Source organism: Bubalus bubalis, chromosome 5, assembly GCF_019923935.1.
Source record: "Bubalus bubalis isolate 160015118507 breed Murrah chromosome 5, NDDB_SH_1, whole genome shotgun sequence".
NCBI classification, from domain to species: Eukaryota; Metazoa; Chordata; class Mammalia; order Artiodactyla; family Bovidae; genus Bubalus; species Bubalus bubalis.
In genome coordinates, this window is record NC_059161.1 from 20,148,304 (window position 1) to 20,162,352 (window position 14,049).

Genomic DNA, 14,049 nt, shown 5'->3' on the forward strand with positions numbered 1-14,049 from the left:
ATAGAGGATCCTGCTGTGATTTATGTCAGAGAGTGTTCTGCCTATGTTTTCCTTTAGGAGTTTTATAGTTTCTGGTCTTACATTTAGATCTTTAATCCATTTTGAGTTTATTTTTGTGTATGGTGATAGAAAGTGTTCTAGTTTCTTTCTTTTATAGGTGGCTGACCAGTTTTCCCAGCACCACTTGTTAAAGAGATGGTCTTTTCTCCATTGTATGTTTTTGCTTCCTTTGTCAAAGATAAGGTGTCCATAGGTACATGGATTTATCCCTGGGCTTTCTATTTTGTTCCATTGATCTACATTTCTGTCTTTGTGCCAGTACCATACTGTCTTGATGACTGTAACTTTGTAGTATAGTCTGAAGTCAGGCAGGTTGATTCCTCCAGTTCCATTCTTCTTTCTCAAGATTGCTTTGACTATTTGAGGTTTTATGTGTCTCCATACAAATTGTGAAATTATTTGTTCTAGTTCTGTGAAAAATAGTTGGTAGCCTGATACGGATTACATTGAATCTATAGATTGCTCTGGGTAGCATATTCATTTTCACTATATTGATTCTTCCAACCCATAAACATGGTATATTTCTCCATCTCTTTGTGTCATCTTTTATTTCTTTCATCAGTGTTTTATAGTTTTCTATATACAGGTCTTTTGTTTCTTTAGGTAAATTTATTCCTAAGTGTTTTATTATTGTCACAATGGTGAATGGGATTGTTTCCTCTCTCATTGTTAGTATATAGGAATGCAAGGGATTTCTGTGTATTAATTTTATATCCTGCAACTTTAGTATATTCATTGATTAGCTCTAGTAATTTTCTGGTGGTGTCTTTAGGGTTTTCTACGCAGACATTCCTCCTCCTTTTTCTGACTTATTCAGGTAGACCTTTAGGTCAATGATAATTTTATACCTTTCTTTTCTTCTAATTTAGGCATTTTATTTTAATTTAGGCATCTTAAAGCTATAAATTTCCCTTTGAGCACTGCTTCAGCTGCATCTCACAATTTTTGATATTTATATTTCAATAGCATTCAATATTTCAATAGCATTCAATGGAAAATACTTTCAAATTTCCCTTATTCTATCTTTAATAAACTGTTTAGCTATATTCAATATTTTACCAATAGAAAAGAAAATGAAAAAGAATATATATATATATATATATATTTGAATAACTTTGCTATACACCAGAAACTAACACAACTTTGCAAATCAACTATACTTCAATTTAAAGCAGTAAGTTATTTGGAAGAGAACTGTTTAATTCCCAAACTTTCTGGAGGGTTAATACTTAGGGAACTCACTGTATTGATTTGTAATTTAATTCCAATTAAAGTATTGGAATCTACTTTAATTGGAGTATCTTAAAGAACATACTCTAAGATTTCAGTATTTTGTTTAGACTTATTCTATAACCAACTACATGGTCTGTCTTGGCAAATGTATCTTCCATGTGTACTTGAATACAATGTGTATTCTGCAGTTGTTGGGTACAGTGTTCTATAAAAGTCAAAAACAGATCAAGATGATAGAAAGTATGGCTCAGATTTTCCATGTCCTTATTCATTTTTTTGACTATTTTATCAACTGCCAGAAAGAGAAAATCCCTATAATTGTGGAAGTTAATTCATAATTAATTCTGTTAATTTTTAGATCATTTATCTTAAAGCATTATTAGGTGAATACACATTTGACCACTCTGTCTTCCTGATTAACCCTTTATAATTACAAAATGTCTCTCTGTCTCTGATAATACACTTTTCCTTGAAGTCTCCTTTACCTGATTTTTTTTAGTCTTTTTAGTTCTTTTATGCTTATTATATATATATATCTTTTTCATCTTTTACTTTCAACCAATTTATGTCTTTTCTACTAATAGTATATTTCTTATGCATAGCATTTAGTTGCATTCTGCTTTTTCATATCTCATAACTTCATTAATTTTAATATATACTCCATTATATTTATGAAATTATTAATATAAGTGGATTTACAGATACCATTCTTTAAATTGAATAAAGTTGCTTTACAATGTTGTGTTGGTTTCAGATGTATAGCAAAATGGTTCATTTCACATATACATATATATTTTTTTCAGATTCTTTTCCTTTTTAGGTAATTACAAGATATTGAATACAGTTCCCTGTGCTATACAGTAGATCCTTGTTGTCTACTTATTTCATATATATTAGTATGCATCTGTTAATCCCAGATATATCCCTCTTTCCCTTTTCCCTTTGGTAACCACAGATGTTCTATGTCTGTGAGTCTGTTTCTGTTTTGTAAAGAAGTTCACTTATGTCTTAAGATTTCACATAGAAGTGTTGTATGATATTTGTCTCTGACTGACATCACTTGGTATGATAATCCCTAGGACTATCCACATTGCGGCAAATGGCATTATTTTATTCATTTTATGGCCAATTCCATTGTGTGTGTATGTATATATATACACCACATCTTCTTTATCTATTCATTTGTTGATGGACGCTTAGCCTGCTTCCATGTCTTGGCTATTGTAAATAGTGTTGCAAAGAACACTGGGGTGCATGTATCTTTTTGAATTATGATTTTCTCTGGATATATGCCTAGTAGTGGGATTGCTGGATCATATGGCAGCTCTATTTTTAGTTTTCTAAGGAACATCCATACTGTTTCTCCATAGTGGTTGCACCAATTTACATTTCCACCAACAGCACAGAAAGGTTCCCTTTCCTCCACACCCTCTCTAGCATTTATTTGTAGATTTTTTGATGATGGCCATTCTGACTGATATGAGGTCATACCTCATTGCATTTGCATTTCTCTATTAATCAGTGCTGTTCAGCATCTTTCAAGTGCCTATTGGCCCTCTGTATGTTTCTGAAGAAATATCTGTTTAGGTCTCCTGCCCATTTTTTGATTGGATTGTTTTTTATATTGAGCTGCATGAGTTGTTTGTATATTTTAGAAATTGAGCCCTTGCTGTTCATACTGTTTGCAAATATTTTATCCTATACAGGTACCATTTTTGCTGTTTAATCTCTGATTCCATCTGTATTTTATTTCTCTCAAAATTTGTTCCTCTGTTGTCTTTCAAGCAAAAAAGCTGAACAGTAAACCCAGTCTTCCTTTGAGTTTATTAGGTATTTTTATACAATTCCAATTTAATGTATCTAGTGGCTTTATACCTATAACTCTGCATTACTTATTGTTCTCTACACCCTTTTCAGTATTACTGTACTACTTCACAAAAAACACAAGAACCTTGCAAAATATACTTCCATGCACTTATTGCCCCTTTGTCTATTCAAAGCTATGGTTTTTCCAGTAGTCATGTAGCAATGTGAGAGTTGGACTATAAAGAAAGCTAGACCACTAGTTAGACCACTTGGTACTGTCCTACAGGTCTCTCCAATTCTCCGTTTGTTTTTCTTTCCAGCCATGCTGCACAGTTTGTGGTATCTCAGTTCCCCAGCCAGGGATCAAACCCAAGTCACAGCAGAGAAAGTGCCAAATTCTAGACACTATGCCACCAGGGAACTCCCAGATTCTGTTATTTATTTTATTTTTGGCTGCGCTGGGTCTTCGCTGCTGTGCCTAGGCTCTCTTGGGTTGTAGTAAGCGGGTGCTACTCTCTAGTTGTGGTGCACAGGCTTCTCGCTGAGGTGACTTCCCTTGGGCATGGGCTCTAGGGCTTCCACAGTTAAGCTTAGTTGCCCCACAACAAGTGGAATCTTCCTGAAGCAGGGATCAAACATGTGTCCCTGGTACTGGCAGGTTGATTCTTAATGGCTGAACCACCACAAAAGTCCCCAGGTTCTGCTTTTTAAAAATTTTTTTTCATTTATTTTCTCTCTCTGTTCTTCAGATTGGATCATTTCTACCAATCTGTTGCGGTTCACTGATGCTTTCTTCTGCCATTTCCAAATTGTTCTTAAGATACTGTAGTGAAATTACTTCAGATATTTTATTTTCAGCTCTAGAAAATTATTTGGCTTTACAGTTTCTTTTTCTCCACTGAGGTTTCTTATCCATTTGTTCAATATGAATACATATTGCATTATATTCTTTTTAATGTGGTTTTAAGAACTCATTTAAAACCTTTTTGCTAACTTCAACATCTGCATCATCTCAGTATCAGTTTCCATCGATTACTTTTTCTCTTCACCAAGGGTCACATTTTCTTGTTTATTCAGTAATTTTCGCTTGTATCTGGGACATCATAATAGGTAAGCTGTAGACTGTGGAATCTTTTATGCTTCTTCTGAGAGTACTGCTTTCTGCTTAAATTTAATAGGGAGTTAACCTGACTAACCTTAAACTCAAAACTCTGACCCCCTGTGCTGGGCCACAGCTGAAAGAGATTCAGTTCTTTCAGCCTTACTAGGCTTCTGTGAGTCTGCCCCAGGCATGTGTAATTCAAGAATCAGTCAGAGATTTGAGCAGAATTTATGTGCAGAATTTGATGTTCCCTCTCTATCCCATGACTTCTTCCCTCATCTTCCAACTGCTTGGCTTCCCTTGTTGCTCAGATGGTAAAGAATCTGGCTCCAATACAGGAGACCAGAGTTTGATCTCTGGGTGGGGAAGATTCCCTGGAGAAGGGAATGGCAACCCACTCTAGGATTCTTGCCTGGGAAATACCATGGACAAAGGAATCTGGCGGGTTACAGTCCATGGGGTCGCAATGATTTCTTTCGTCATTTTTCAACTGCTTATGTAGCTCCAAATCAGAGGCAGGTAAAACTTTTGATTTCTATCCTGTTATCAATTCCAAACTCTGTATGGAGCCCAACATTGGACCAAACTCCAAGCAAATAAAAAAGGTGCTATTCTCTCCTCTCTAGGTGCTCACTCCTTTCCAATTTCTGCCTGCTTTTGAACAATTTCTAGTACCTTCAGAGAGTAATTTTGTATATTTTGTCCAGAATTTATAATAATTATCATCAGGACTGTTCCAATGTAGGCTATTCAGACATATTACCTTAATTTATTTGCATGCCTAAGTTTCTCACTAGATTTCAAAAATCTTAGTGACAGAGCCTTTCATACCTGGATACCCAGTGCCTCCCTCATTTCCTTTTGACTTTCACAATGTACCTCATTTTTATCTACTGGTTTTCTTAGGGCATCAGCTGTTCTATTTTTGTTCCTGTAATCTTTGAAGTTTAGCCTTCATTTCTGAAATGTTTTTTTGTTTTATTTATAATTCTTTCCTGAGTACTTTCCTGAATACCCTTCACTGTATTCCCAAATTTGTATAATTCAGATTTATGCTGTTCTTTCATGTTTTGTATCACTTTATATTTTTGAAAAAGGTTTCAGTTTTTATCTGTATTAGGGACATGTATTTCTGACATGCTCCTATTACAGCAGATATGCTGTTCTGTTATTTAATCTCTTTTTAAATTCAAACAACAATGCAATTTGACCCAGAACCTCTTCTGCTGCATATTTTACGTGAAATTCATTTTCCTGACTTGTAGGACATCATTCTGGATTACTTTCTGCTTCACAGAGCTCCTCCTTCCATTGTTTTTGTAATTTGTTTAAAAATACAGTAGGTTAATTTTGAAATTTCTTGGCTCTTTTCCCTTAATACTACTTACACCTAAGACTCCTCTTTTTCTACTGTTTGTATCCTGCTCAATTTTTCAATAGTGTCTGTAAGGGAGCTCTGGCTGGTCAGTTTCAAGAATTCACAGGAGCTATGGTGCTCCAGCCCCATTCAACTCTTACTATGAAGCACTTTCTGCTATTAGGTCAAAATAACACACAGTTTCAGTTACAGTTTTCAAAATGGCTTGCTGTACATTCTAGTGAATGAAGTAAAATGAAGTGAAAGTCGTTTAGTCGTGCCCAACTTTTTGTGATCCGTTGGATTATACAATCCATGGAGTTCTCCAGGCCAGAAGTGAATACCTGATGGCTATTTTGTAGTTCTTCTGTCTCATAGATCCATTAGGGTTCCTGTTTTCTCCTGGCACAGACACTGATATCACGAGGATTTTGTGGCAGCTGCTGATTACTCTCCAGCAATTATTTGCAGAGATATATTACCTAATTTTGTTATAAATACTGTCTTTGGATTTTCTGTTTTGCCATCTAGTTCTCTATGTGGCTTCTAGCTCTCTATTGGCTTCCCTGGTGGTTCAGATGGTAAAGCGTCTGCCTGCAATGTGGGAGACCTGGGTTTGATCCCTGGGTGGGGAAGATCCCCTGGAGAAGGAAATGCAACCCACTCCAGCATTCTTGCCTGGAAAATTCCATGGAGGGAGGAGTCTGGTAGGCTACAGTCCATGGGATCACAAAGAGTCAGACACGACTGAGCAACTTCACTCACTCACTCTCTATAGGTGGCACTTCAGGAAGATCCAAAACCTACGCTGCCTCTGTACTATCTTCCTTCAAGTAGCAATTTAACAAAAGATCCTGAAAGAATGGCAGACTGTTGTCCAAGTATTTCAAGAGGACAAATCACAAGGTAGCTTTTATATCATGTTGGATAAATAAAGGCTTAGTATTTCTACAAGTTAAAGTAAAGATTAAATTAAATCTATACTTATTATATATTTTTAATAATAATATTGAATTTCTGCAGAAGTTTGTTTACTAAGAAAGGCAAAGAGCTTTCCTGTAACATTAAAAGGTTTGTTTTACAGACTCACTGACTTAGAGAACAAACTTATGATTACCAGGGGCAAAAGGTATGACTGGGGTAGGGGGAGAGATAGGGAGTTTGAGATTGACATGTACACACTGCTGTATTTAAAATAAATAACCAAAAAGGACCTACTGGACAGCACAGGAAACTCTGCTCAATATTCTATTATAACCTAGATGGGAAAAGAATTTGAAAAAGAACAGATACATATATATATATATAACTGAATCACTTTGCTGTACACCTGAAATCAAAACAATATTGTTAATCAACTATACTCCAATATAAAAAAAAAAAATCCTGTTTAAAAATGGTTTGCTTTAATTTCTCCAAAATTGTTGACTTGTAACCTTAACTCCATGAATCTTTAATACAGGAAGCTACTTTTGCTAAAACATTCATGGTAGGAAACTATTCACTTTGAGTTGTGAACCTGGCATAGGAAGTTTATTTTTACCCATAAATGTTGTAATAATTAAGTCATATGCTATTACTTTATTACTCTATTTTACACTTTATTCTGTAATTTCATTATAAGATAAATGACTTGACTTCTTAATCCAAAAGATATCAAGACTGTTTAAGCTTTCTCTCATGGGCCTATTTGAAATAAACTTTGAAGCTTTAAAGGAGTCATTGCTTTCATTCATAATGTGAAATTAAATTTTCTGCATTAAGGAAAGCTGAGTGCCGAAGAATTAATGCTTTTGAACCGTGGTGTTGGAGAAGACTCTTGAGGGTTCCTTGGACTGCAAGGAGATCCAACCAGTCCATCCTAAAGGACATCAGTCTTGAGTGTTCATTGGAAGGACTGATGTTGAAGCTGAAACTCCAATACTTTGGCCACCTGATGCGAAGAGCATACTCATTTGAAAAGCCCCTGATGCTGAGAAAGATTGAGGGCAGGAGGAGAAGGGGACGACAGAGGATGAGACGGCTGGATGGCATCACCGACTTGATGGATGTGAGTTTGAGTGAACTCCGGGAGTTGGTGTTGGACAGGGAGGCCTGGCATGCTGCAATTCATGGGGTTGCAAAGAGTCAGACACGACTGAGCGACTGAACTGAACTGAACTTGAGGGGTGATGTGTATCTTTTCTAAAAAAGCTTTCTTCTTTTTCTTCTACTATGAGTTTTAACATTTACCAAACAATTACTATGCAACAGGCACCATTCTAATTATTTTAAGCCATTTAAACTTCTTTACAAAACTTTATCAAGTAGATAATATACACATCATCTGTAAAATAGCACAGAGTTGATCAGTCATTACACTCTATAGTATCTCAAACAAACTTGTTCATATGTACAAATATATGATAATGTTCATGGTATAGTAGTTAAGAGTTAGGATACTGAAGTCTGAAGCTAGGCTCCTAGGATTTCAAATCCTGGCTCCCTCATTACTGGCTACCTATTTGGTAGGCAAGTTACTTTTCCATGCCTCAGTCTGTGGTGAAAACAAATGGACTACTAAGAAAGGCATTCTGAATAGAGCCCACCACACCTACCCCTTTTTTAAAATTAGGCATATGGCAGTATTTGAATTGTCATTCTGCAATGTGATTTTTTTTCACCTAACATGATGGATTCCAAAAATGATCCATGTTGCATGGGTGAGCTAAATCTTGGTTGCTTATTTTTTCTACTACATATTACTCCATTATCTCAATTTATTTATCCATTCTCCTATTGATAGACATTTAATTTATTCCCAGTTTTTAACCACACTGCAATGTATGTGTCATATGTATGTCTTCATGTGCACATGTTTAAGAGTTTCTCTAAAGTGCATCTATAGAAGTGGAACTCCAGAATTATCAGGCGTGCATTCTGTTAAGTAAAGTCATATTGCCAAAGAGGTTCTGTCCCACAAGCAGCGCATGAGGTATCCTATTTCTCCATATCCCCACTGACACTTGGTATTATCAAACATGAGAAACAAATTAACTCTTATACTAATTATATAAAAATAGTGGCAAAGATATTCTTTCTATGCATAAACAAGTATTTATTAAAAACCTTATTCTTAACTCTGAGTAAAAAAGCAGCTACCAAAAGGCAAAACAAACTGTTTAAGTTCTAAAGCACAGACTTGGAGGATCCAAGGAGTAGCAACAAAATTTCCATCGAGCATGAGAAACATATGCAAGCCGTAAAAACCATAATTCGTGAAAAAGAGCTCACTCACCTCAAACTCTCTAAGCAATTTAGAAATAAGCAAACCCTCTGGAAACCTGGATACAACCTAATAAATAAAAAGTGAAATACAATATAAATAGACGCAATGGGAATGCTGGGTGACCAAATATCAAAATAAGAAAGTATAAATTTACACAGCAACAAAGGCAAAAATAACATTATTATTAAGTGAATGAATTAAAAGGCACAGTAATTTTTAAAAATCAGCTTCTAGTTTTAAAAATAACAACTCAAAAAAGGCAGTGAATTCCAACATTTCCAGAGTTGAGAAATCATTCCTGCATAGAACAGCAGTGCCACGACTCCTCTGAAGTTCCTAGAGTTCTTAGCTCAGCTAACATATTTAGCTTTAGCTCATGTGAAATAAATATCCTATGGCATAATTTCAAGCATTTTAAAGAGCAGAAGAGAAATACCATGGACACTACAGAAACACTGGAAAACACAGTTAAGCAAAGATACTGGCCATTGTTGTCCATATGCACACAAAAATATCTTTAATATGAAAATCAGGTCATTGCTTCTCTAGATTTTTAATAGCATCTCGTAGACCTCTTTCTATACCAGTAAATATGGATCAACATGTTTACTAGTGAAACTGAACTGGTGACTGTGGGGCTCTTGGGCACAGAAGTCTTTCCACGTCCCCCATTTCTTGTAGGGAACAGACTCCGGCCTCCATGACCTTCCCTGAGTTCCAAAGAACAAATCTGAACAGTTGTCAATCCAGGAAGGGACAAGGTAGATGCAGAGTCAAGGGAGGAACAGTCAAGAAACAATAGTGCAGCCTTGAAACAGGGTCCTGGTTTCTTCTCAAGGGATATACATAATAATGTCTTTAAGCTCTTTATAGAATTAAAACTCTATTTCAGCTTTGTTGACTATGCCAAAGCTTTTGACTGTGTGGATCACAACAAACTGTGGAAAATTCTTCAAGAGATGGGAATACCAGACCACCTGACCTGCCTCTTGAGAAACCTGTATGCAGGTCAGGAAGCAACAGTTAGAACTGGACATGGAACAACAGACTGGTTCCAAATAGAGAAAGGAGTTTTTTTTTTTTTCTTATGCTCCAATTAAAAGCTGTCCCTTTATTAAATACCCACAAAGTTCCAAACATTGTACAAAATGTTAAAACACTTATCCATACTCTTTTGAAGCAAAGCTGCCTGTTCTGCCGCACTCATTTTTCCATGATGTTGACATTTTAGCTGTATATGTCAAGGCTGTATACTGTCACCCTGCGTATTTAACTTATATGCAGAATATATCATGAGAAATGCCAAGCTAGATGAAGCACAAGCTGGAATCAAGACTGCCGGAAGAAATATCAATAACCTCAGATATGCAGATGACACCACCCTTATGGCAGAAAGTGCTAAAGAGCCTCTTGATGAAAGTGAAAAAGTTGGCTTAAAACTCAACATTCAGAAAACTAAGATTATAGCATCTGGGCCCATCAATTCATGGCACATAGATGGGGAAACAGTGACAGACTTTATTTTGGGGGGCTCCAAAATCACTGCAGACGGGGACTGCAGCCATGAAATTAAAAGACGCTTACTCCTTGGAAGAAAAGTTATGACCAACCTAGACAGCATATTAAAAAGCAGAGACATTACTTTACCAACAAAGGTCTGTCTAGTCAAAGCTATAGTTTTTCCAGTAGTCATGTATGTATGTAAGAGTTGAACTACAAAGAAAGCTGAGTGCCGAAGAATTGATGCTTTTGAACTGTGGTGTTCGAGAAGACTCTTGAGGGTCCCTTGGACTGCAAGGAGATCCAACCAGTCCATCCTAAAGGAAATCAGTCCTGAATATTCACTGAAAGGACTGATGCTGAAACTGAAACTCCAATACTTTGGCCATCTGATGCAAAGAACTGACGACTCATTTGAAAAGACCCTGATGCTGGTAAAGATTGAAGGCTAGAGAAGGGGACGACAGAGGTTGGAAGGCATCACCGGCTCAATGGACATAAGTTTGGGTAAACTCCAGGAGTTGGTGATGGACAAGGAGGCCTGGTATGCTGCAGTCCATGGGGTCACAGAGTGTCAGCCACGACCGAGCCACTGAACTGAGAATTAAAACTCAATAAATAGAAGGTGTCAGCATTTCTCATACCAGGAAAGACCACATGAAGCCAAACAAAAACAACTAGAGAAACTCATTAAGAAGATTAACTGAGATTAAAGGAAGAGCAGGACCTTCACACACCCCTATCTTATCAGCAACCACACCCTTGAAGCACTGCCTTACTGAACTCCCTGGGTTGGGACACAGTTTCCAAGGCAAAAGCCCACACTGTCTCCCTTTGCCTGGAAAAGCCATAAAGCTGTTTTTTTCTACTTCACCCAAAACTGTCTGAGATTTGATTTGGCACCGGTGTAGAGAGGCTGAGCTTTTGGCAACACTAGCTATAGTTTTTTCAAATATTCAGTATAATTAAATTTATTTAATCAATTGTTTATGGTTATTTCCTATCTCTCATCATCACAAATACCACATAATTATCTTCATATTTGCATTCTGCACACTTATACAAATATTTTTAGGATAAATTCCTAGGAGTGGACTTATTCTATCCCAGTAAGGTACAAAAAGCTTTATGTTTTCCAAGACTTTTCCAGATACTATATATCTTATTAAAAATTCTAACTCAAGCTTCAGGAAAATATAAAGTAAAAATGATTTCAGAATCCTGTGACCCAGAGACAGTTATTTGTTGCATTTCAGAAAACATCTTTTCAGAAACCTTTCTATGCCCACACATACTCATATTATTCATGATTTTACATGAAAAGACAATACTAAACAAATTATTCTATAAATCCTGTTTTTAATGTCCAACAATATGTCAAGAAGATACTTTCTTGTAAATTAATCAAGATAATATAGAAACTTTATGAGCTGCATGATACTCCCTAGTTGAGTGGATAATGCAAGCAATCCTTTTTCAATGAACACTTAACTTTTGTCTAATTTTTTGTTACCATAAAAAAAGTCATATTGGACATTCTTAAATTGTTGGACACTTAGTCTAATGTCGAAACAAAACAACAGGGGCCTGAATGCACCAAGGTTTTTGCATTTCTAATAAAACCACAACAGCTGAAACAGAATAAAATAAGTCAGTAAAAGCTGTAATGACACTCTGACCATTCAAATCACAATTAACAGCTCCCACCAAAATTTTGGGCTTCCCTCATGGCTCAGCTGGTAAAGAGTCCGCCTGCAATGCAGGAGACCCGGGTTTGATTCCTGGGTCAGGAAGATTCCCTGGAGCAGGAAATGGCAACCCACTCCAGAATCCTTGCCTGGAGAATCCCATGGACAGAAGAGTCTGGCAGGCTACAGTCTATGGGGTTGCAAGAGTCAGGCACCACTGAGCGACGCACACACCAAAATTTTAAGTTTACATACCCTTTGGCCCAATACAAAACTGCTAAAGAGCTTTCACAAACTAATGAGGAAAAACAATAAATTAGGCCAAGGGCATGAACAGGCAATTCACATAAGAAACATAAATGGCTATGAAGCACACGAGAAGATGCTCAATGTAAAAATCAGGAGGTATTAAGTTGAAACAAGATGATTAGATAGTGTCATTTCATTGTCAGTGGGAATGTAAATTTGATCAAACCTCTTAGAGGGCAATTTAGCAATATTTATCAAAACCTAAAATATTCAATACCTTTGGCAACTCTACTTCTAGGTAAATGTTCAGGGACATTAACTACAGTATTTTTTAATAGCCAAGACTAGAAATAACCCCAAATGTTAACTGATAACAGATTATACAAGTGAAATATGGTATATCAACACAATGGGATACCATGCAGTATTCAGAATAATATTTGACATACATACATATAAAACTGGTATTGGAAAGACCTTGAACTGCAAACAACGATTTAAGGGGAAGAAAAGAGAATTTATGGAGGAATTAGTTTCTTAATAATTACATTAAAACTTTTAATTAATTCTTTTTTATGATCTTAAAAGATTAGCCACTCCATTTGCAGTATATATGAAAAGATTAAGAATAAATATAAAACTAAAATACTTGTAAGCAAGTAAAATTAACCATAAATGATACCTACATGTATGATCAATTATTCCTATCCATTTCCCAAATACAAAAAGTACTTACAAATTTTATCTTATGTTTTAGTTCTGGATTAACAGTCCCTCCAGGTCCAATTTGTGCAATAACTGATTTGAAGGTATTCTCCAACTATGAAAAAAGGGAGGGAAAAGTTCAAATTATAGTCAAAAAAAATTTTTTTAAGTCAAAGATAAATCTGAACAGTAAATAAAGGAAACATCTATCAAAGAAAACATGTTTCAACCAAATAGACTATTGTTATTAAGAAACACTGTAACATTTCATACTCTATAAAATATATTCAGAGTAGGTGGACTCATTATAAGACTAAACATTGACATTTCCCAGGATAATTAGCATTCTCCATACGTTTAGAATCTTCAAATACAAAATCCCACACTCTTGCCCAGAAAAGATTCTTGTTACTAATTTTGTTTATAAAATTATTCAGTGTTCATTAAACACATTAATGCAGGGAAGAGATGGGATGAATGAAGGTCCCTGGGAGCCAGGGTGGTGGCGGAATGTCTTGCCCTAAAGAGCCGGAAGGTGAGCTCTTCCACTGTCACAAAAATAAAGGAGGAAAGGACCAGTGTGGATTCAGAAAGGCTCTGTAAACGTAGGGTCAGGAGGTGGAGAGAGTCACCACCTGATAGCTTCAGCATTCCCTTTTTGAGTTCAGAAGCAAGGCCCACTCAACAGCATAAAAGGGAAGGGAGCTCAGATAGTTGAGAAAGTAGAAAAATAAAGCTGAGGAAATAATGGATGGTTATTTAAACTCATCAGGTAGGGAGTAAAGATAGGTGAGGCCTGAGTTAAGACAGTAGGGGTCAGAGGATTTTAGTAGAAAAAAGTCAATGGTATAGAGAGGTCCCAATGTGGTAAAAAAAAAAAAAAAAAAAAAGAAAGAAAAAGAAAAAAGACAATGCATGGGAATAATTGAAAAAATAAGCTGGAAGCACAGGAGGCTAGGAGTAGACAGTATGGTAGAGCATAACCAGACACCAAGGTCCAGTGAAGAGCCATGGAGTGGAGACCTGTAACAGAATGAAAGATCATGAAAAGAGAAAAAAAAAGAAAGACCATGCAGTTATA

General features: G+C 36.1%; 1 protein-coding gene across 9 annotated transcripts in view; it reads right to left on the reverse strand.

Annotated features, from left to right (window-relative positions):
- Positions 1–14,049, reverse strand: part of TDRD5 (tudor domain containing 5) — an 82,260-nt gene that overhangs the window by 43,953 nt on the left and 24,258 nt on the right. For all 9 annotated transcript variants that reach the window (XM_025285549.3, XM_044942786.2, XM_044942790.2 and 6 more), the window contains exons 5-6: positions 13,000–13,083; positions 8,836–8,892 (exon numbers count right to left, since the gene is read on the reverse strand). In XM_025285549.3, the coding sequence (XP_025141334.2) occupies positions 8,836–8,892; positions 13,000–13,083 (141 nt within the window). The remainder of the gene's footprint in view (positions 1–8,835; positions 8,893–12,999; positions 13,084–14,049) is intronic.